Source organism: Phascolarctos cinereus, unplaced genomic scaffold (genome assembly GCF_003287225.1).
Source record: "Phascolarctos cinereus isolate Bilbo 61053 unplaced genomic scaffold, phaCin_HiC Scaffold_4;HRSCAF=312, whole genome shotgun sequence".
In the NCBI taxonomy this organism is placed as follows: domain Eukaryota; kingdom Metazoa; phylum Chordata; class Mammalia; order Diprotodontia; family Phascolarctidae; genus Phascolarctos; species Phascolarctos cinereus.
The window spans coordinates 20,398,323-20,423,451 of NW_027555847.1; the positions used below are offsets into that span (position 1 = coordinate 20,398,323).

Genomic DNA, 25,129 nt, shown 5'->3' on the forward strand with positions numbered 1-25,129 from the left:
ATCCTAAAGATCAAACTAAATTTCAATACAAATCCCATTTTTTTGTATTACAAAGGATAACTGTAAATTCATCAAAGCCATGTGGCTTTCATGAGTATAAAAAAAACCATCTCTGGGTTGCTGTGGTACGGTGAACTCAAGTGAAGGCAAAGGGAAAGAAGGAAAGAGCACACTTTAAAGAGACTGAACTCAGAACTAACCTTCCCACAAGCTTCATTTCCCAATGCCTATGTGGCCACCAAGACATTAAAATCAATATATCAGAAACTGAACTCAGGACAGAATCACAGGACTTAGAGCTAGAGGGGACTTCAGAGATCATCTCATCTGACCACTTTATTTCACAGAGAAAACTAAGACAAGGAGAATTTAAGTGACTTACTTAATGTCCCACAGTAAGTAACAGAGCCATTGAGCCAAATGAAACTCAAGGGCCCCCGGCTCTAAATCCTGTCTCTTCATAGTAGCATATTGCTTACATCTTCCCATAAAAATCTGTACCTTCTCCTAAGTACGTTATTTTTTCTGACAACACCATTAGTCTTCCAATCACTCAGGCTCAAAATCTGATGAGTAATCTCTCACTCATTCCTTTCTGCTATTCCCCAACATCCAATTGCAATTCCCCTCAATTATACTTTGCCATGTCTTTTGTATTCATCACTTGCTTTCAATTCTCACTGCACACACCTTAATTAAGGCTCTCATTAACACTTGCCTTAGCATGACAGCCACCTAACTGGTCTCCTGGCCTCTAGCTTCATTCTAATCCAAGTGATTCAGATTACTTGCCAGAATAATCTTTCTAATGGACAAGTCTGATCAAATTCACAGAATAAAAGAGTTGGGAGGCTGCCTCAGAGGCCACCAGAGTCCAACACATACCTGGACAGAATTCCTTCTACATCATACCCAAATAGTGGTCATGAGGCTAAATAGAACAAATTTAAACCCTTTTTCAGATGAAAGCTATTCAGACAATAGTGTCAGTAATTAGATCTGAATCTAAAAACTAAAAGAGTAACAATTAATGATTAAATGTCAGCTTGGAGATATCCAGGAACTGGAGGGTCCCTCCAAGACAAGGTAAAGGGCCATATACAGATCCAAGACATTCAGGGGCAGAGTCCAAGTTTCCATCGGGGTGAAGAAGGTAGAAGGGTGTCTTCCCTTTGATTTACCTTGGATGTACTCTGTCTTTATGAACCTAGTTATCTTCATGTTCATTGCCTCCATGAGAATTTGAGTTCCTGGAGGGTAGTGACCATTTCTGCCTATCTTTTGTATCACTAGCACATAGCACAGGGCCAGGTACATAGTAAATGCTAAAAACTTGTGGACTGACTGAAAAAATCTGCTTCGGTTGGACTATGGCTTACAAACTGCTTTAAGGCTGGGGTGCCATAGAGCTTACAAAGGACAATGAAAAGCTAAGAAATATTCAGAAAATGACAACCAGAAGGCAAAGGGAGCTTAAGTCTATACAGGCCTTGCAGAAGGAATTAGGATTTTGCCCAAAGAGAAGACTAGGGTACACACGATAGCCATCTCAAAAAATTTCTAGAACAAGAGATTAGTCACTTTTTTGTTTTGCTTCAGAGACTAGAACCAGGAACAACAGGTGAACATTTTTTAGGAGTTTTTTTTTTCTTTTCCTCCCCAATTTTATTAATTTATTGATTTATTAACAATCACTTCCATATGCTTTTGAGTTGAAAATTTTTCTCCCCCTTCCTCCCCCCACCCTCCCCAAGACGGCGCACAATCTGATATAGGTTTTACATTTACATTCCTATTCAACATATTTTCACATTAGTGAAGTTGTAAGTAAAAATTAAAACCAATAGGAAGAACCATCAGAAAGATGAAACAAAACTCAACTGAAGGTAAAAATAAGTGATAGCGATTCAACTTCCATAGTTCTTTCTTTGGATGTGGACAGCATTTTCCATCCCAAGGCCTCTGGAAATGTCTTAGATCCTTGTAATGCTGAGAAGGGTTTAGTTTAACAATATTAGTCATCGCATAAGGTGGCTGTTATTGTGTACAAAGTCCTCTTGGTTCTGCTCACTTCACTCAGCATCAGACCATATAAGTCTTTCCAGGTTTTTCTGAAGTCAGCCTGTTCATCATTTCTTATAGCACAATAGTATTCCATTACATTTTATATACCACAACTTGCTCAGCCATTCCCCAATTGATGGGCATCCTCTCAATTTCCAATTCTTTGCCACCACAAAAAGAGCTGCTATAAATATTTTTGTACTCGTGGGTTCTTTTCCCATTTGTTTGATCTCTTTGGGATATAGCCCTAGAAGTGCTAGTGCTGGGTCAAAGGGTATGCACATTTTTGTAGCCCTTTGGGCATAGTTGCAAATTGTTGTCCAAGATGGCTGGATCATTTCACAACGCCACCAACAATGTATTAGTGTTCCAATTTTCCCACATCTCCAGCATTTATCATTTTCCAGTTTTGTCAGGTTGGCCAATCTGATAGATGTGACATGGTACCTCAGAGTTGTTTTGATTTGCATTTCTCTAATCAATAAATATTTAGAACATTTTTTCATATGACTATAGATGGCTTTAATTTCTTCATCTGAGAACTGTCTGTTCATATCCTTTGACCATTTATCAATTGGGGAATGGCTTGTGTTCTTATAAATTTGTCTTAATTCTCTATATATTTTAGAAATGAGGCCTTTATCAGAGAGACTGGCTGTAAAAATTCTTTCCCAATTTTCTACCTTCCTTCTAATCTTAGTTGCATTGGCTTTGTTTGTGCAAAAACTTTTCAATTTAATGTAATCAAAATGATCCATTTTGCTTTTCGTAATGTTCTCTATCTCCTGTTTGGTCATGAATTCTTCTGTTCTCCATAAATCTGACAGGTACACTATTCCTTGTTCTCCCAGTTTACTTATGGTATCAGCCTTTATACCTAAGTCATGAACCCATTTTGACTTTATTTTGGTATATGGTGTGAGATTGGGGTCTATGCCTAGTTTCTGCCATACTCTTTTCCAGTTTTCCCAGCAGTTTTTTTCAAAGAGTGGTTTCTTATCCCAGAAGCTGGGGTCTTTGGGTTTATCACATAATAGATTACTATAGTCATTGACTACTGTGTCTTGCATATTTAACCTATTCCACCTCCCTATTTCTTAGCCAGTACCAAGCAGTTTTGATGATTGCTGCTTTATAATACGATTTAAGATCTGGAATTGTTAGGCCACCTTCCCCTGCATTTCTTTTCATTAGTTCCTTTGACATTCTGGACCTTTTGTTTTTCCAAATGAATCTTCTTGTTATTTTTTCTAACTCTATAAAATAATTTTTTGGTAGTTTGATTGGTATGGAACTGAATAAGTAAATTAGCTTAGGTAGGACTGTCATTTTTATTATATTAGCTCAGCCTACCCATGAGCAACTGATGTTTTTCCAATTATTTAGATCTGATTTTATTTGTGTGAAAAGTGTTTTGTAATTGTGTTCATAGAGTTGCTGGGTTTATTTCAGTAGGTAGACTCCTAAATATTTTATAATGTCTACCTTAAGTTCAAATGGGATTTCTCTTTCTATCTCTTGCTGTTGGAACAGGCGAACATTGAATGAGGTAAATTTCAGTTTTATGTCAGAAAAACTTCATAACAATTAAGACTATCCCAAAATGGAATGGCCTGCCTTCAGAGGCAGTGTGTTCCTCCTAACTGGCGGTCTTCTAGCAAAACCCAGATGACCATGGATTGGGTATATTGCAATGGGGATTCTCTTACAAGTATGCATTGAAATAGATAGCTGATCAGCTCCCTTCCAACTTTGAAAATTCAGTGATTCTATCTTTAGTGAAGCTACTTATAAAGCCCCCTAAGTCCTTTCTTTTCCAGACTCAATATTCTCATGTCCTATAATGAAGACTCGTATGACATGAACTGAATTCTCTTCACCTTCCTAATTGCGCTCTTCTGGATGTCCTCTAGATTATCAATGTCCTCTCTAAAATGTGGCTTCTGAACTGAATATGGCACTCCAAATGTATTTTGATCAGAGCATAATGAAGCAGGATTATTCACTCCCCAATTCCCTATGCTTCTCTTATGTGGTTGTCTCCCAAGACTTGCCCTTGAAACCTTCTCTTTTCTTTCTCTCTCTTCCCTGACAACCTCATCAGCTTCCATGGATTCAATTATCACACCTGTGCAGATAACTCCAAGGTCCATATGTCCATTCTTAGGCCCTATTCTGATCTCCAGTCTCACATCTCCAACTACCTTTTGGGCATTTTGAGTTGCATATCTGATAGAAAATTTTAAACATGTCCAAAACAAAGCTTGTTATCTTGCCCTCCTAACCTTCCCCTCACCTGAGCGTTTTTATTGCTATTGAGGATACCACCATCTTTCCTAGTCTCCCAGGTCTGCAATCCTAGCATCTTCTTCGACTCCACACACTCACCCCACAAATCCCATCCACTATCAAGTCTAGTCATTTTTACCTTTGCAACATCTCTCATTTGCACCACTCCATTCAAAAAGCCACTGCCACGTCTTCTCACCTAGACCAGTGCAAGAGTCTTCTAATTGGTCTTCTTGCCTCAAATTTCTCCCCACTCCAATTTTTCTTATACAAAGTTGTTAAAGTGATATTCCTAAGACAAAGAAAGGTCTGACCATGTCACACTTTCCTACTCCCTTTCAATAAATATTATTCCTATCACCTCTTGAATCAAATATAAAGTCTTCTGGCATTTAAGGTTTTTCACCACCTCTTTCCTCTCTTCCTGTCTTCTAACAATTCACTCCCCTTTGTACATTCTCCGGGGCTAGTCACACTGGCCTACTTGCTCTCCCTTCAACATTACATCATCTCCTATCTCTGTTCCTTTGCACAGGCTGTCTTCCATGCTTGGAATATTATTCCTGTTCACCTCCTCTCACGATCCTTGGCTTCAAGAATTACCTCAAATGCCACATTTTGAAGGAGATCTTCTCAGTCCCCCTAGCCACTTGCAGCTTCCCCTCTACCTTCCATCTACTCTGTATCTTGTACAAACCCATTTATTTGCATGTTGCTCTTACCACTAGTATATAAGCTCCCTGAGGACAGTGATTGTTTCTATATTTTTGCCTTTCTTTGTATCCCCAAGTCTTAGTACAGTGCCTGGCACAAAGCAAGCATTTAATAAGTGCTTATTAGTTAACTCCATGAATACAGACTTAAATCACATTAGTTTTCTCTGCTAGCCTATCACACTATAGACTCATAAGGGGTTTGCAGTCCACAAAAAAAAAAAAGTCTTTTTGTGATAATCTCTTTATTATCTTGTACTGGTAAAGATGATTTTTCTGAATTCAAAAGTAAAACCTTATATTTATTACAATTTATTACAATTTAATCTTATTAACGCCCAATGTTCTAACTTATTAAGATTTTCTGGAATCTTTAGTTACATAATAACAATTGAAATAATACTTAGCATTTATATAGCACTTTAAGGTTTGTAAATATCTTTCCAAATATCTAATTTTTTGTTCTCACAATAACTCTGTGAGGTAGGTGCTAAAACTATCCTCCTTTCACAAGTGAGAAAAGTGAGGTACAGAGAGGCTAGGTGATTTGCCTGCATCACACAGCTATTAAGTATACGAGATTTGATTTAAACTCAGGTCATCCTAACTCCAGGTACAGTATTCAAGCCACTGAGCCACCAAGCTGGTCACATATCCCTTCTCTCTCACTTTTATATCATGTGTAAATTTCGCAGGCATGCCGTATCACAGATAGAAGCACAGATTCCTGGAGAATTTCACAGGTGACCTCCTTCAAATAGTAAGTCATTAATGACTACTCTTCAGGTCAGGCCATTTAGCCCACCTTGCTCTATTCATCTTCTGTATCACATTTGCAATATTCTCCACAAGAATAGTATGAGAAATAGCCAAATCTTTTACAGATAAACTATAATCAGAGCATTCCATTAATTTATCAGCCTAGTAAAATGGGAAACAAAATAAAATCGAATGAAAAAAGGAGATCATAAAAAACCACTATGGCTTCATCAGGAATTTTATCATGACAGATAAACTTTATCTTCAGTTCAGAATTGTCTCCTTCCCCACCGAGAAAACAAGAAGAAAGCTTGTTACGAATATGTAGAGCCATACAAAATGAATTCCCCTTATTTACCATATCCAAAGAAAAAAACAAAAGGCAAGATAAATAGAAATATATGCTTTGTTTTGCACTAGGTGGGATACCATGTTTCACCATGGGTGCTTTGGAATGGTAATTCATCACTGTGTTCACTGGAGTTCCTAACTATTTCAAAGTTATCTTTACAATATTGTTGTAACTGTATAAATTGTTCTCCTGGTTCTGCTCACCTCACTTTGTATCAGTTTAAAGAAGTCTTACCAGGTTTAAATGAAACCATTCCCTTCACCATCTCTTCTAGTACAACAGTATTCCATTATATTTCTATACCATAACTTGTTAAGCCATTCCCCAAATGATGGGCATCTCCTTGGTTTCCAATTCTTTGCCACCACAAAAAGAGCTGCTTTAAATATTTTTGAAAATGTGGGTCCTTTTCCTTTTTTGGGCGAAGTGGAAAGCTAGTGGTGGTACTGCTGGGCCAAAGGATGTGCAGACTTTAATAGCTTTGGTAGCATAGTTAGAAATTGCTTTCCACAATGTGACTAGTTCATAGCTCTACCAACAGTATACTGGTTTGTTTTCCCACAGCCCCTTTAACATGTCATTTTCCTTTCTCAAATCAACTTTGTCAATCTGAAGGGGGACAGATAGTTTAGTTTTGATTTTCTTCAATTATAGGCAACATAAAGCATTTTTTTCCATATGTTTACTGACAGCTTGGATTTCTTCTGCAAAGTGCTTAATTCATTTCTTTTGAATACTTATCAGGGAATGGATCTTTTTCTTATAAATTTGATATTTCCCTGTATATCTTAGGAAGGAAACCTTAGATAATCCTGCTACAGATATTTTCCCCCTAATTTCCCACTTTTCTTCTAATCTTAGCTGCCTTGGTTCTGTTCATACAAAAACTTCTTTCAATTTTACATTACCAAAAGTTATCCACTTCATCTCCAGTGAACTTATTTTACTGGGTCATGGTATCTTCTACAATCCATACAATGTCATTCTTTATGTCTAAATCATGTACCCATTTGGAGTTTATCTTGTTATACAGGTGAGACATTGCTTTATACATACTTTTTCCCAGACTACCTTACAATTTCCCCAAAAAGGTTTTGTTGAAGAATTCTTGCCCCAGTAATTGGCCTTTTGGGGTTTCTCAAACACTAGGCTTCTTATTTGCTTCTGTATTTCACGTACCCAGTCTCTTTATTTGTTCTTGTTCTTGTTCAGTCATGTCTTACTCCTCATGATCTCACAGACAACAGGGTCCATGGAGTCTTCTTGGCAAAGATACCTGAGTGTTTTTGACATTTCCTTCTCCAGCGGATTAAGGCAAACAGAAGTGACTTGCCTATACAGCTAGTCTGAGGCCATAATTGAACTCAGATCTTCCTGATGTTAGGCACAGCACTCTTCACACTGACCTATTAAGCTACCTTTATTTCCTGCTGAGTACCAAACTGTTTTGATTATAACAATTTTGTAGTATAGTTTGAAATCTGGTACTGCAAGGCTCCCTTCCCTGCAATTTTTTTTCCTACTTATTCCCTTTATGTTCTTTATCTTTTATTCCTCTAGATGAATTTTATCAACATTTTTTTGAGCTCTATAAAGCAATTCTTTGGTAGTCTGAATGGTATAGTACTGAATAAGTATATTACTTTAGGTAGTATTGTCATTTTATGATCAGCCTAGCCATGAACAATTACTATCTCTCCAATTGCTTAGATCTGTATTTCTGTGGTGTATTTTGTAACTATGTTCACATAGTTCCTCTGTGTTTCTTGACAAGTAGGCTCCCAAGTATCTTATACTATCCAGTCATTTCAAATAAAAAATAACTAGAAACAATTATCTTCATATCTCTTCCTACTAGACTGTCAGCAATATATAGAAACTATGTGTGTTTACTGCAACTTTCCTTGAAATTATTTATTTCCATTTTTAGCTGATTAGGGTTTTCTAACAAGTCATCATCTGCAAAAGCAACAACTTTGTTTCCTTATTACCTATGTATATTCTTTGAGTTTCTTTTTTTTTTTTGTCTTTTTGCTACAGCTAGCATTCTAATATAATACAAAATAATAAGTCATAATGGACAACCTTGCTTCACCCCTGATCTTACTGAAACGACTTCTGGTTCATCTCTATTACAGATAATATTTGGTTTTTGGTAGACATTACTCTCTGTTTTGTATAACTTATCACACATAATTGATATCCTATTATTTGCCTTCCCAATGGGTAGGAGATGGACTGTAGGGAGGAAAATGGGAACTCAAAATTTTTAAAAATGAATGTTAAAATAAAGCATGATTACTTTTTAAAATAGGTAATATTACTTACAATTTTAAGGAAAGTTTGATAAATTCAAGTGTTTGGGTTTTTTCATTTTCTTGGTTCCCTCTACAAAATTATAAGATCCCAACCTTTTTCCATGCCATTGGTATCTTCTCCTCTCTTAAGGAGCTCAAAGCTACGTCACTTCCTGCAGACTCCCACTCTGGGCATACTTGGTCTTGTGCAGCTGTTTCTACCCTTGCTTCCTCTTCAACATGTCACACAAGAAGGACTCTGAGATCAGAGTCCACACATGGTAGCTCCTTCACTGGTCACCTCCATTTTTCATCTGTTTGTCGGCTTTCCCACTTCATTCTTAAGTGACCTCAGTATTCCTTAGTCAAATTTCTCACTAGATTTTTTCTCCCCATTATAAATGTTGTTTCTTAAACACTGAAGTTTACAAATTAATCTGTACCAATTAGCGGTATTGATGTTGTTGGAAAGTATTGTGCCTTCTCCAAGCAGCACAGCAAGACGTTCCAACAGTATGGTCACATTTGTGATCCTTTCCTTTCCAAGACCCTGGCTCTTTCGGCCAGCTGGGTGTTCCATTGAGTGTTGGGGTTTCGCCTGACAGCTTTACAGAACGGGTCCGTAAGAATAACCTCAAAGAATTTGTAGGCTGAATCTTCACCCATCCAGCAGGAATTTAAGACTCTTAGGCCCCCACAGTCACAGCCAGCATGTCCTTCTGCTACAGACTGAAGGCTCCTGGCAAACTTCAGCTGATTGACACCATGAGGCACAGGTTTACCATAGGTTGCACTCTTGGGAATTGAATGCTTTCATCCACCATGGTGAACGTGAATACAGTAGATGACATAACCTTGTTTGGCCTTGTACCCCAGTCTGCAAGCTTTGTCGGGTCTGGTGGGCCACAGGGCTCGATGCAGGACGAATAGCTGGTGGTACTGCCAGCAGCACACGGGCAGGAGGAGCTAGATGACATCCGACTGCTTCTTCCTCCACAGCTCCTAGATGTATTTGTAGGCCCCCATCCTGGCTCACGCTTAGCTTGCCTGATGGCTGCCGCCGACCACAAAACTAGAATTTCTTTAAGCCTGTTCTTCTCACTGTTTCATGTGATGCTACCTATGATCTCCATACATTCTCCTCTGTAAGATGTCACAAGCAACACTCTTACATGATAATCTTGTTTGGTCCTGGTGCTTTTCTCTTAAGAAGTACATTTATGCCCCATTCAATTTTTTTTCTTTTTTTAATTAGTTTATTTTTAGTTTCCAATATTCACTCCCAGAAGATTTTGAGCTTTAAATTTTACCTCCATCCCACATCCTCTCCACCCTAAGACAGTATGTAATCTGATATAAGTTCTACATATACATTCATGTTAAACATCTTTTCCCATTAGTCATGATGTAAAGAACAATTAGAACTAATGGGAGGAACCACAAGAATGAAGCAATAAAACAACAAAGAAAAAGGAGAGCAAATAGTATGCTTCCATCTGCATTCAGAATCCATAGCTCTTTCTCTGAATATGGATAGCAATTTCCATTGTGAGTCTTTTAGAATTGTCTTAGATTCTTGTATTGCTGTGAAGAGACAAGTTTATCAGTCAGTCATCCCACAATGTGGCTGTTACTATGTACAATGTTCTCCTTGTTCTGCTCATTTCACTTTGCATCAGTTCAAGTAAATCTTTCCAGGTTTTTCTGAAGTCTGCCTGCCATCATTTCTTATAGCACAATATTCCATTACATTCATATACCACAACTTGTTCAGCCATTCCCCAACTGATGGACATTCCCTCAATTCCCAATTTTTTGCCACCACAAAAAGAGCTGCTATGAATATTTCTGTACATGTGGGTCCTTTTCTTGTTTTTATGATCTCTTCGGGATACAGACCTAGAAGAGGTATTGCTGGGTGAAGGGGCATGCACGATTTCATAGTTCTTTGGGCATAGCTCCAAACTGCTCTCCAAAATGGTTGGATCATTCCATGACTCCATCAATGCATTAGCGTTCCAATTCTCTCACATCTTCTCCAACATTTATCACTGTCCTGTTTTGTCATGCTAGCCAATCTTGATAGTTGTGATGTGGTACCTCAGAATAGTTTTGATTTGCATTTCTCTAATCAATAGTGATTTAGACCATTTTTTCATATGGCTATAGATACCTTTAGTTTCTTCCTCTGAAAAATGCCTATTCTTATCCTTTGACCATTTGTCAATTGGGGAAATACTTGTATTTTTATAAATCTGACTCAGTTTTCTATATATTTTAGAAATGAGGCCTTTTTCAGAGATATTGGTTGTAAAAATTCTTTCCTAGTTTTCTGCTTCCCTCCTAATCTTGGATGCACTGGCTTTATTTGTACAAAAACTTTTTAATTTAATGTAATCAAAATCATCCATTTTGTATTTCATAATGTTCTCTATCTCTTATTTGGTCATAAATTCTTCTCTTCTCCATAGATCTGCTAGGGAAACTATTCCTTGTTCTTCCTAGTTTGCTTATAGTATCAGTCTTTGTATCTAAATTGTGTATCCACTTTGATTTTATTTTAATACAGGGTGTAAGATGTTGGTCCATGTCCAGTTTCTGCCATATATTTTTCCAGTTTTCCCAGCAGTTTTTGCTAAATAGTGATTTCTTATCCCAAAGCTGGAGTCCTTGGATTTATCAAATACTAAATTAATATAGTCATTCACTGTTGTGCCTTGCATACCTAACCTACTCCACTGATCCACCACTCTATTTCTCAGCCAGTACCAAGTAGTTTTGATAATTGCTGCTTTATAATGCAGTTTTACATCTGGTACGGCTAGGTCACTTTCCCTTGCATTTCTTTTCATTAGTTCCCTTGATATTCTGGACCTTTTGTTCTTCCAGATGAATTTTGTTATTGTTTTTTCTAGCTCTATCATTTCTGATGGTTTGACTGGTATGGCACTGAATAAGTAAATTAATTTAGGTAGAATTGTCATTTATTTTCATTGTATTACCTCACCTCAGCCTACCAATGAGCAACTGATACTTTTCCAATTATTTAGATGATTTTATTCGTGTGAAAAGTGTTTTGTGATTATGTTCATCTAGTTCCTGGTTTCGTTTTGGCAGGCAGACTCCCAAATATTTTATGTCTATACTAATTTTAAATTGAATTTCTTTATCTCTTGCTGCTGGGCTTTGTTAGTAATACATAAAAATGCCAATGATTTGTGAGAGTTTATTTTATATCCTGCAACTCTACTAAATTTATTATTTCAAGTAATTTTTTATTTGATTCTCTCTTTTTTTGTGTGAGGCAATCAAGGTTAAATGACTTGCCCGGGGTCACATAGCTAGTAAATGTCAAGTGTCTGAGGCCGGATTTGACTCCAAGGTCCTCCTGACTCCAAGGACAGAGCTCTATGTAGTACACCACCTACCTACCCCTTATTTGATTCTCTATATACACCTGAGTTCAAATCCAGCCTCAGACCAAACACCTGACACTTTCTAGCTGTGTGACTCTGGGCAAGTCACTTAACCCCAACTGCCTAAAAAAAAAAAAATTAAAAAAAATAATTTCTCCTTTGGTTTTCAGAATTTCTAATTTGGTATTTAATTGGGGATTTTCAATTTGTTCTTTTCCTAGCTTTTTTAGTTGCATGCCTAATTTATTGATGTCTTCTTTCTCTATTTTATTCATGTAAGCATTTAAAGACATAAAATTTCTCCTAAGGACCACTTTTGCTGCATCCCATAAGTTTTGGTATGTTGACTCATTATTGTCATTTTCTTGGATGAAGTTGATTGTTTCTATGATTTGTTGTTTGACCCACTCATTCTTTAGGATTACCTTCCAATTAATTTTTAGTCTATCTTTCCGCGGTCCTTTATTATGTGTAATTTTTATTGCATCGTGATCTGAAAAAGATACATTTAATATTTCTGCCTTTCTGCATTGGACTGTGAGGCTTTTATGCCCTAGTACATTTTGTATAGGTACCACGTACCAAGAAAAGGATGTATTCCTTTCTGTCCCCGTTCAGTTTTTTCCAGAGGTCAACCATATTTAACTTTTACAAGATTCTACTGATCTCCTTAACTTCTTTCTTGTTTATTTTGTGGTTAGATTTATCTAGTTCTGAGAGGAAAAGGTTGAGGTCCCCCACTAGTATAGCTCTGCTGTCTATTTCTTCCTGTATCTCCCTTAACTCATCCTTTAAGAATCTGGCTCCTATACCACTCAGTGTATATGTGTTTAGTAATGATATTACTTCACTATTTATGGTACCTTTTACTATGATGCAGTTTCCTTCCTTACTTCTTTTAAATAGATCTATTTTTGCTTTTGCTTTGTCTGAGATCAGGATCGCTACCGCTGCTTTTTTTTTTTAACTTCAGCTGAAGCATAATATATTCTGCTCCAGCCTTTCACCTTTATTCTGTGTGTGCCCCTTTGGCTTCAAATGTGTTTCTTTTTTTGTTTTGTTTTGTTTTGCTAGGCAATGGGGTTAAGTGACTTGCCCAGGGTCACACAGCTAGTGTTATGTGTCTGAGGCCAGATTTGACCTCGGGTACTCCTGAATTCAGGGCCGGTGCTCTATCCACTGCACTACCTAGCTGCCCCACCAAATGTGTTTCTTGTAAACAACATATTGTGGGATTATGGTTCTTAATCCACTCTGCTATCTGTTTCTGTTTTATAGACAGTTCATCCCACTCACATTCACAGTTATGATTACTGTGTCTTCCTCTCCATCCTATGCCCCTCACCCCGTTTATGCTTTTTTCTCTTTCCCTCCTCAGCAGTATGCTTTTGACCACCACCTCCCTCAGTCTGTCCTCCCTTCTATTAGCTCCTTCCCTTTTCTTGCTCTTTACCCTTTCTACTTCTTCCCTCCCTTCTATTCACCCCCTCCCTTTTCTTTTCCCTTTCCCCTCCTACTTCCTATTGGGTAAATTAGTTTTCTATACCTGATTGTTATTCCCTCCTTGAACCAAGTCTGATGAGAGTAAGGTTCAAACAAGGCTCATCTTCCCTCCCTTCTTTCCCTCTACTGTACTTGGTTTTTGTGCCTTTTTATATGATGTAATTTATTCTTGTCTGCCTCCTCCTTTCCTCATCTCTCAGTACAATCCCTTTTTACCACTTGGATATTTTTTTACCATCACATCAAAGTCAATTTAAACTCACGCCTTCTAAGTATACTCTCTTTTAAATGCCATAATAACATTACAATTCTCAAGAGTTAAAAGTGTCATCTTCCCTTGTAGGGATGTAAACAGTTTGCCCCTATTTTTTTTTCTTTCCTGTTTACTTATTTATGCCTCTTTTGAGTCTTGTATTTGAAGATCAAATTTCCTGTTGAGCTCTGGTCTTTTCATCAGGAAGATTTGGAAGTCCCCTATTTCAATGAACATCCATCTCTTCCTCTGAAAGATTATGCTCAGTTTCACTGGGTAGTTGATCCTTGGTTGCAATACAAGCTCCTTTGCCTTACAGAAAATTGTATTCCTTGCCCTCCAATCTTTTAATGTAGAAGCTGCAATATCCTGCATAATCACGACAGTGGTTTCATGATATTTAAATTGTTTCTTTCTGGCTACTCACAATATTTTCTCTTTGATCTGGCAATTCTGAAATTTGGCTACAATATTCCTTGGTGCTTTCAATTTGGGGTCGCTTTCAGGAAGTGATGGGTGGATTCTTTGGCTGACTAATTTACCACCCTCCTCTGGTTCTAGGACCTCAAGGAAGTTTTCTTTGATAATTTCCTAAAGGATGTTGTCCAGGCTCTTTTTTTCATCCTGGTTTTCAGGTCAACCAATAATTTTTAAATTGTCTCTCCTGGATCTATTTTCCAGGTCAGCTGTTTTACCAATGAGGTATTTTACGTTTTCTTCTATTTTTTTCATGTTTTTATTTGTTTTACTGATTCTTGCTCTCTCATATAGTCACTAGCTTCCACTTGCCCCATTCTAATTTTTAATGAGTTGTTCTCTTCCATTAGATTTTGTACCTCTTTTTCCATTTGGTCCATTTTACTTTTTAAGGAGTTGTCTTCAGTGACTTTTTGTGCCTCCTTTTCTGTTTGGCCAATTCTACTTATTAAGGACTTTTTTCCTAGTTAATTTTTGTCCTTCCTTTTCCAAGCTATGGACTCTCTCTTGCATACCTCTCATTTCTTTTCCCAATTTTTCTTCTATCTCTCTTATTTGACTTTTAAAATCCTTCTTGAGCTCTTTTAAGAAGGCTTTTTGAGCTTTGGATCAGTTTACACTCCCCTTTGAGGTTTCGGATGTGGGTATATTGACAATGCTTCTGAATTTGTGCCTTAATCTTCCGTTTCCCCAAAATCAGAATCTATGGTCATTTTCCATTTCTGCTTTTTGTTCACAGTGTTTGCCTATTTTTTTTACCCAAGTTTTTTTTCCTGCTCATCAGGGCCTTACACTTGAATGTTTGGCTCCTGCTTGCCTGGGCCTTGTACAAGGATGTTTCGTTGCTGATGGAGGTCTGTCAGCCTGGAGCTCCGCCTTCTGGAGTTGTGCGTCCTAGAGCTGTGTTGAGGCACAGTGATTTCACTGCTGGAGAATGCCATTGTCTGCGGTGGTTTTGTGAGCTGGTGTGTCTACTCGTTCCTCTGCCTGTATTGAGTCTCGGGGCAGGGGGGTGGGGGGGGGGGAGGAAGGTCCTGGTGTTGGTACCTGCCTGCTCCACCAACCTGGGTCTCAGGAGCTTCCCCCCTCGTATGCTGAGATGGGGCTTGCTGGGACACCTCCAGTCCTGTACTGCTCCCCTTCCCCCCCCCCAGGGCCTTTCCCATTAATCCCCAAGATTCCTGGGGTAGAAGACTGCTGTGCCTTATCTTTTTGCTGGCTCAGGGTTTTTCCTAAGTCGATATTTTCTGGGCTTTCAGAGGTCAATGAGGGAGGGTAAAAGAAACTAACTTCTTACTCTGTCATCTGAGCTCTGTGAAGTAGAAGGTTCTTTGTTTCTTTTGCTCTGTACTGTTGTGTTTTTAAGAATGGAGGAGATACAGGCATGTTTGTAAGCAGTAAGGAAGACACAAACAGATAAGGAGAGAAAGGATGAGAAGGGACAAGAACCCAGAGGAAATAGGAAAGTGAAAGGATTGAGGATACAAGGAGAAGAGGTGATGGAATTTAGGAAAAAAGGCCACTTCTTCAGAGACCACAGCAAAGCAGTAGGGAGTGATGTGGTGGTGATTTAGAATATAGGATTGAAGATAAGAAGGCATTCACAATGGATGACCTCAATTTTGGAGTGAAGGTCTCTGTTTAGAGCCAGGTAGAGGGGGTAGGTTAGGTAGCTCTAAGAAAGAGAGAAGCTTTGGATCAAATAATGACAGAAGTGAGAAAGTCCATTCATAAAGGGTAAATGAACTGGCATGTAGCAGTGAGGGCTAAGTCTAAATTACAAAAGATAGCTTTAGAATGGACCCAATTAGCACAGCCGTGTGTCTTCTTCATTCCTATTCAGCAGACTGCATGTAGGAATAGAAAGTGAAGCTGTCAGCAAAGTTCTAGAGGAATGAATGGATAAAGGTACAAGGGACTCCAGGGACAGGACAGTGTAAAGTTGAGCTGGTTAAATCTGGCCTAGATCTTGAAGGAGGGGAAGTGAGCCCAGAACAGGATAATGAATGGTCTGGGAAAGGAGAGAAGAGTGAAGGAACTGGAGGCTGTGAGCAAGGACAAATTTAGGAGGAGTGAAGCACAAAAAGAAAGACAAGAATGAGAGACTCTGATCAGACGGGTGTGTACAAGACTAATGACAGTAGTGTGTTAAGTAATGATGACACCAAGGGTGTGATCACCCCTGTGCGTGGCTGCAGTAAACTGGAGATGCAGAGCCAGGGAGATGAGGCCCACAAGCTGTGCAGCGTGTGTATTTGAGATGTGTAAACTGAAGCCCTCATGTGACCTGCCCACAGCAGGGTACAGCAGCACTATCACCTCTACTCCTGGAAGGTCTGCCTTTCTTAACACGGCCCAAAACCGCGTGATATTTTTCGGCTCCTACATTACACTGCTAATCTGTATTGAGCCTGCAATCCATGAACACTCCTAGACCTTCCTCAGACAGACAACCATCTAAGCATGCCTCTCCTTCATGTCTTGTTCTTGGGGAGTATAGTCCTTAAAGCGTATTTATTAAAACCAAGTATGAAACCAAGCACAGCAATACTCACCACAATATTACATCTCATTTTGTTAAACTGAATCAAATTTTCTACACCTGCAAAGGCATCTACTGTATCTCTGCAATTTTGATAAGAATGCCATCTTTACCTTTATCCAAGTTATTGATAAAAATGTTAGAAAGCGCAGGGGAGCAGGGAATATTTCAATAGTAGAGATATCTTTCTAACGTCAATGACACAGAACCATTAATGACTATTCTTTGAGCCCAGACACTCTACCAGTTTCAAATCCGTCTAAATTTTATTATCATTTAGCTCGCATCTCTCCAGCTTGTCCGCAAAAACAGGATGACACACTTTGTCAAATGCTTCGCTAAAATCTAGGTAAATTACATCTATAACATTTCTCTGATTTACTTGACAGTTTGGTTACCCTGTTAAAAAGGATATAGGGTTTACAGGACATGATTCTCTTTCTCATATATGCTTTTGTTTCTACATAAATTTTGTTTATGAATATCTTTCTCCACTCCCACACCTCGCATCTGACATGATACGCAGTATCTCACACTCATAGTCCTTCAAGCCAGCAATAAAAGGAGGAAGGTACATTTCCTCAACTTTCTCCCAGAATTCTGCTTGGCCATTAAGATTCATGTTTAGGTTTATTTTACTGCTCACATGATTTCATTTACACTGTTGCTGCTCACTGTGTCTCATTCTCCTGCATACTGCCCTCTGCGGTACTTCATACACATCTCCCATATTTTTCTGAATTCTTCATCTTTGTCATTTCTCACTGCACAGCAACACTTACCACGAAGTATTTAAATAGGCATCTACTTTGTTTCCATTTCTTTGTTACTTAAAAGTGTTACTATAAGTATTTCTTAGAGATGAGATTTTTTTCCTTTGACCTTGATACCTGGAGGTAACAGGCAAAATCAGCACCCCTTTTAGCTTTGCATTTGTTTCCCCAGTATTTGGTACAGAGTCTACCAGTACCACAGGCACTTAATAAAGTCTTCTTGAATGACAGATTGGACAAGCAATGGGATCTCTCAATCAAAAAGATATTTTAGCTCCACCACGATGCGAGAATGGGGTAGAACTTTTATGGGGATGAATTTTAGACTGTAGCTCAGAAGATTTACATTTAAAGTGACCACATGTCCCCACAACATGCAGCTGCAAGTTCTGTAAGGCATCACCTATTACCATTCAGTGAAAAACTACTCACGTCCCTAAACAAATGATGACTCTCTTTTTTAGTAATATATAAGTTCAACGTCTTGTGATATTACCCTCCAATCACACTTATTTCCCTTCTCTGAACTTCTGTTACACTTATTACCTATCACGATTGGGTAGCACACAAGTATATACACATGTAAATTGTAAATGCGTATTTACACGTATGTATAAATATTTATATGTACGTATATGTATGATTTAAACTACATTTACAAAATGTAAATTTTTACATAGTACTGTTTTCTAATTGTTTCAATTGTGTATGTTTTGCTTTCCCAAAAAGATCGGGAATTTGTAGGAAATGGTGTGCTACGTTAATTTTTATATCCCTGAAGTGGCTAATATAATGTATTGTAGAATAACAAACAGTAGGTGCTCTATAAATTTTTCTCAATTGATAGATAGGAGAAAATTGCACTTATTATCGTGTGAAAAAGAATGTCATCAATCCTTACTGTCACAGTTGCCATGCCCTGGTTCTAGGCTGCTTATTCCAAGTGCTAAAATATCATGAAGCCAAGCCACAATAAGCCAGTTTATCTCATTCCATTCCATGGTCACTGATTGCACTTTTCCTCTTAACCTACCACTCAAAAACGGTCAAGAATCAGGTAAAAGAGTCTAAAGAGATCCATGCAAATACATCACCCCTATTGGAAAGATAGAGTCAAGCACAGCTAATGATAGAAAGTAAATGGCATCATTTAAAGGACAGCTCATTATCTCCTCCCCGTTCCCAGGTCTATCTTCAAGCTTCATCCTAGCCTGGACAGAACCTAATGCAGAGAAACCTACCAGAGCCGTCGGTGGATTCTTTGACTCATTCCGGTCAAGCTGTTTTCTGGAATTAAAAGAATACATTCTATTGATTCAATTTTTAAAGTACCCCTCAGCAAACAAGCACAGCCAAAAAAGCTCTAATAAATAGGTCACAAAATTAATCATTACAGTAACTTTAAATTTATTTAATCAAGGCATGTTAAGCAGAGAAGTATTTACTTGTTTCTGGAAGACTACAATGAATAGAAAGAATTTTCAAAAGAAGTCTATGAAACATGCTTGGACTACAGTTAGAGGTACTTCAATATTTAGAAACTACAAGTCAGACAGTACCTCTGGCCCAGTTAAGCTAGGCTTAAGGAAGATGAAAATGCCCCTGTGGGCCCTTCTTTATATTGATAAATATTTCTTGGGACTTAAGTTGACTCTCCTTAAAACAAGTAATACATATATTAGGCTTCTGAAAGCCTATCTTCAATGTATTACTTATACACTACTTATAGTTTAATATAAGTAATCAATAAACTTAATATGAAGATCAATTAAAAGGAATAATATCTAGAAATAGTTGTTAATGAAATGATCACATATGTTCTCTATGGAGAATTATACTGTTTCAAAATCTTTTAACCAGACAAATAAAAAACATAAGTTCCACATCAATTGTCCAGAAAACCTCCCCAGATGCTCTTTCTGGAAATGATTTTTCTTAGGACAGTAAGATCATCTATTTAGAGTTAGAAGAGACTTCAGATTCTAACTAGTTCAACCTCTTCTTTTTAGAAATGAATAACTATACAGCCTAATGACATTAAGTGAACTGCCTAATTATACCCTAACAGGTAAGTTAACAGACTCAGGATTTGAACCCCTCTGGGGTTCAAATCTACATAGCACCTGTGGTCTTGAAATAAAAGTTAAGTACATATAGTCCCCTTAGAGACATGTCAAATGACAGACAATGCAACAAAGATAATAAAGTGCTAGACCTGGGGGTTCAGAAGATCAGGATTAAAATTCTGCCTCTGATACTGGACCATGGACAAGTCCCCAAACATCTCAAGAGTCTCAGACAACTCTCACAATCACAGAATTTTAAAACTATAAGGCAGCTCTAGGCCATTTAGTACAACTCCAATAGAGGAATCTCCGGTAGAACATAAAACATGTAGTCATTTGGCCTCAAAGACTCCTCCATGGAGGGGTCAGCTACCACTGCCTGAGGCAGCCTGTTTCACTCTGGGACAGCTCTAATTCTTAGGCAGCTTTTTCCTGACATTAAGCCTGAATTTACATTTTGCACCTTCTCCTCATCACCCTGGTTTTGCTTTCTAGAGCTAAACAGAACAAGTCTCGCCCCTCCTCCACTTACTACTTCTCAATTCAGTTCTTGACTGTTTTGGAAGAAGGAATTCCTGCACCCTCAAAATGACACTACTTGATCATCTGGTAAATAGGTCAGGACCTCCCTTCTAGTCTGTATACTCTTTGCACCTTCTACGTGCCTAGTACTGCATTTTGTGCAAACTAGGCACTTAGTGGTTGTTGAGTGCATCAAAGAAAGAGAATCTTGAGATGAGACAGGAGCTCAGGGTTCACATGGTAATCGCTTCTACAACATGCCTGACAAGAAGCTGTCAAGTCTCTGTGTGGATAACACCTAGCGATGGTTTGTGTGAAACCACAAGTCTCTATCCCATACTTGCTTTTTCAAAGTGTACTGTAAGCTCCAGGTGTCAGTCCCAAGTCTGCCCCATCTGTAACTCCCTTGAAATGGACTTTTATTTTCTTCTGCTCACTGAAACAGTGCTTTGTTGATGCTCCTTGTTCTCTTGTTTTAGGCATCCCTGTAACGACCCCTTCCCCCAAATCCCTTCAAATAAAGTTCTAAAACCTCTCCTTCATAACAAGGAAGCATAGTCAAGCAAAAGAAATGCACACATTTCCCAGGTCCAAAAATGTATGTCTTGTTTAGAACCTCTGTTCCAATCACCTCTGACAGGCCAGGCCTGATTTAAGCTGGCATGGTCATTAGACTCAGAATTGTGATGAAATGAGATACTCACAGCATAACTGTCAGTCAAGAAGAGGAAGTTTATTTAGCCAAAGAATGAATAAAATATTTAGGAAGGAAATAATATTAACTCAGTTGAATGTCGGCCATGTGGGTGCAACAATCAATGCTAAGGGAGAGTAACTGGTGTCTCTTTATAAGCTGGCTTTTGTATGTGGGCCAGTCAGAAGCTAGGTCAAATATCTGATACTTAATCCCCTGAACCAATTAAGTTTCAAGAACACCTTTTTAACACCTAGCCTACATGATAGATATTGCTCCTACTACATCACACCCCTTGGAGACAAGACCCAAAGGTCTGGAGAACCTTATACATTTAAGTGCCTTTGGGGCAGTAACTGACGGTCCTAATGTCAGGGACAGGAAACGCACAAAATAAGCAACCTTGAGGGTAGAAAATAAAAAATAAAACTGAAACATGGAAAAAAAATGTAGAAGCAATGAGGTGGGTACAATGGATAGAGTGCTAGACCTGGAAGTAGGAAGAACTAAGTTCAAAACCTGCTTCAGACACCTACTATCTGTGTGACCCTGGGCAAATCACTCTTTCAATCTCAGTTTTCTCACCTGTAAAATGGAGATAACAATAGCACCTAACTCACAGTGTTGTTGTAAAGATCAAATGAAATAACATGCATAATGCATTTTGCAAATCTTAAAGTAGTATATAAATGCTAGCTATTTTTTTTTAATTGCTATAATTATTAACAGTCCCCTGAAGGAGGGACAAAATAAGGCAGAGTGAAGACCAGAAATCCAAGGTGTCCCTTTGACTCTTGAAGAAAACTGAGTCCTTGATTTGGTACATGGGGTGGGTAATGATAAATTTTTGTAATTCACAGTGGATCTCCTGCTATAAAATGCTAAATATAAATGGGTACAACACTAGGAATATTAGGGCTCTGGCAAAGGTGATGACAACCTGTCATAGTCACTGTTCCTTATCGTGGCCCAAGGTTATCTGTAGTAAGTTAGCTAAGAAGTCATTTAGCCTCTCCAGTGCCAAGGTTGACCCTGAAAATCATCATGTACAATTATATTCCCCAACCTACCAGCTAGGTCCCTCTCTCCTCCCTGGGAGCCCCATGGGCAGGGGAAATGAATTTTAAATCTTCGACCCTTTGTAGGCCTCTGATTGCCTCCCTGCTTGTTTCACAAGGAATTGGTAAACATTTTTATCTTCCCCATCAGCAGAAAGTAAGCCACCTCCCAAAACCATGCCCAGTATTCTATGTCCTTCCTGAGAAGGACACAAACCATACTGGCAACAATAAAACACAGCCCCATCAGGTCCAAATTAACAGTAAGCAAAAGGCTGCTGCTAGGGCCCACTTCTACTGCCTGTTACTGCTGAGACATATGATGCTGACCATGCCACCCATGGCCCACTGAGGTCTGTGATGTTGCCCACAGTCTCTGTTGCCCATTCTTCTGTTTCCCAGTTACTGGACCTAGAAAAGCCTCCCCTTTGCTAGAACCAAAGGCTGCCAAAGGTACAGTCACTGACCTCTGGTACAAGGCTGAGCAAAGTCTTCCTATGCCAAAGCTGAGATAAGCTACCCACCACATCAGAAACCTGAGAACTGTCCTGTGCTGGGCCATCTGAGGGGAGCATTTTGCTGGGCTGAGCCCTGGTTCAAATGCTGCCATTGCTAGGCTCGAGTCCTGTTCCTCTATGTTGGGCCTGATTGCTGTCACCCTGTGTTTAGCTGAGTTTTGCTTTGGTCTCCTCTACCTGCACTGGGACTCATTCAAAGGATCAAGCTTCATCCTAGTCTAGATAGAACCTGATTCAGAGAAGTTTACCAGAACTGTGGGTAGATTGTTTGATTCATCCTGGTCAAGCTGTTTCTGGAATTAATGCAATACATTCATTTTTTCAACTCATCATTGATAGCTTGGATTCATTCCTCTGAAAACTGCCTATTTCTTATCCTTTGATAAGTTGGCAATGGCTCTTATTCTTACAAATTTGACTCAGTTCCCTATATATCTTATGAGACTTTTATCAGAGAAAACTGCTACAAAGATTCCCCTCCCTCCAAATTTCCTGCTTCTCTTCTCATTTTATCTGCATTAGTTTTGTCTGTGAAAAAACTTTCTGAATTTTATGTGGCTTAAATTGCCCATTTCACCTTTTGCGAACCTCTCTCTCGTTTGGTCATGAGCTCTTCCCCTATCCATAAACCTGACAGCTAATTTTTTCCGTGCTCTTCTAATTTGCTTATGATGTCACCTCCTGATATATTTTGGATAAGATGTTTATTAGAGGGGGCAGCTAGATGGCGCAGTAGATGGAGCACCAGCCCTGGAGTCAGGAGAACCTGAGTTCAAATCCGGTCTCAGATATGTAACACTCACTAGCTGTGTGACTCTGGCCAAGTCACTTAACCCCAATTGCCTCACCAAAAAAAAAAAAAAGATGTTTATTAGAGAAACTTAAGGCAAGCAGTTTTCCCAGTTAACTATTTCTTATAATTTTAACTACACTGATTTTTCTTATGTGAAAGCTTTTCAACTTATGTAACTTAATATACATTAACTTTCCATTTAATCTCACTCCTGTAATCTCCTATAGTTCCTCCACAGCTAAGAAATGTGTATGCTCCTATTCCCATTTAGTAATCACCAGTCATCTACCACACCTAACTTTCCTAAAATTCTAATCATATCCTTTACTTATCTTTTCATTTTATTTGTCCAGGTCTGAAAGAGGACACAATGAGGCCTCCCAACCATTATAGTTTTATTTTCCATCTCTCCCTATAATTTGATTAAATTTCTTCAAAATAATTACAGGCTATGCCATTTAGTGCATATAGAATATTTATATTATTTAATTATGCCTTTAAGTATAATTTAATTCCTTTATCTCTTTTAATTACTATTGCCCTATCTGAAATCATGACTGTTTGCCTTTTTGAACTGGTCTCAAGCATAATAAGGTCTGCTTCAGCTCCTCACTTTAACTGTGTATGAATATTTAAGTGTGCTTCTTGTAAACTATATATTGTTGGTGTCCACTTTTTAATCTATTCTGCTATCTTTTTCTCTTTTAATGCTGACTTCATGGCATTTATCTTCATATTATGACTATTCTATATTTTATATTCTTTTTTTTTTATTCCCTTCTCTCCTCTTTATAAAAAAGATGGTAAAAGAAAAGGAATGAGAGCGACATTAGTCACCTATAATTTGGATGTGATCTCCTTCTAGACCCCTGACCTTCCTCTCTTGGCCTCACCAAGACCCTCTTCTTTCTTTCTGGTTAAATCCCCCTTTAAGATCCATCCATCAGAACTAAAGTTGTTCTGGTGATTCCCTCCCTAATTCTGCCTGCCCTCTTAGGCCACACCCCCTTGCCTATTTCCAGATTTTATTGAATTTAAACACCAAAACTGTCACATATTCAATCCTCCTCTATCCAATGAAGATAAGAATGAGGATAATGTGATCCCTGTTCTTCACACCCCTTCCTCCATGTATTCATACTCTTTATGTACATAATTTTGAAAATGAGTAAATTCTCAAAAATTTATTTCCCTTGTTCCCCGCTACCTTTCAGTTTCCTTTTATATGCTGCCTTACTCCTCCATGAAATTTTAAGCTTCTAGAGGGCAGGGGTCTTTCTTTTTCTTATTTGTATCCCTAGTACTTAGCATAGCACTAGCACAAAGAAGGTGCTAAATCAATGTTAATTAAACTGAACTGATAAGTTCTACCCTTCCTTCCTCATTTCTTTCCCTAGTGGATTAGTTTTTACTTTCTTTTTTTTCTTTCTCCCTTAAGACTAAAACCACCTCTAAGCCCTCTATCTTACTTTAACTCACTCTGTGAAACACGAAGACATAAGAAATTGGAAGGAACACTTGTCACTTCAAAGTCCTCTCTTCCATTAAAGGTCCCTTTTCTAATCCCTGCCAGTTCTAGTGTAATCCTGACTACAGTTCTTTCATATATTTTTTCTTTGACCTGGTAGCTCTGTAACATTGCTGGGAGTTTTCATTTGAGGTATCTTAGGAGGTGACATGGGGATTCTTTCTGTTTCAATCTGCCCTTTGTTTCTAATTGATGTCAACATTTTCTATTTACAGTTTCTTGAAATACGGTATCCAGGGTTGGTTGGCTGCTATCATTTCACAGCTTTCCGGGAGTCTAATGATTCTTAACTCATCTCTCCTTGCCTTGTTTTCCAGGTCAGTTGTTTTTGATAGTAGAGACCTTCTTGTTTTCTTCTATTTTTAAGCCTTATGATTTTAGTGGTAGGTATTTGATAAATGTTTATTGCCTGATTGTTATATTTCCTCTTGTTGAGTTGTTTGCTTCATTCTAATTTTCAGAGTCTGCTATTTGCTCAAAGTTTTGCACCTTCTTTCTACAATATTTATTCT

The 25,129-nt window shown here is 38.3% G+C and overlaps 1 protein-coding gene and 1 pseudogene across 2 annotated transcripts in view; both read right to left on the minus strand.

The window, feature by feature from the left end:
• Positions 1–25,129, minus strand: part of LOC110196025 (protein C-mannosyl-transferase DPY19L1-like) — a 153,114-nt gene that overhangs the window by 14,421 nt on the left and 113,564 nt on the right. For both annotated transcript variants that reach the window (XM_020969095.2, XM_020969096.2), the window contains exon 17: positions 18,680–18,725. In XM_020969095.2, the coding sequence (XP_020824754.1) occupies positions 18,680–18,725 (46 nt within the window). The remainder of the gene's footprint in view (positions 1–18,679; positions 18,726–25,129) is intronic.
• LOC110196026 (large ribosomal subunit protein eL15 pseudogene) lies at positions 8,608–9,500 on the minus strand (annotated as a pseudogene).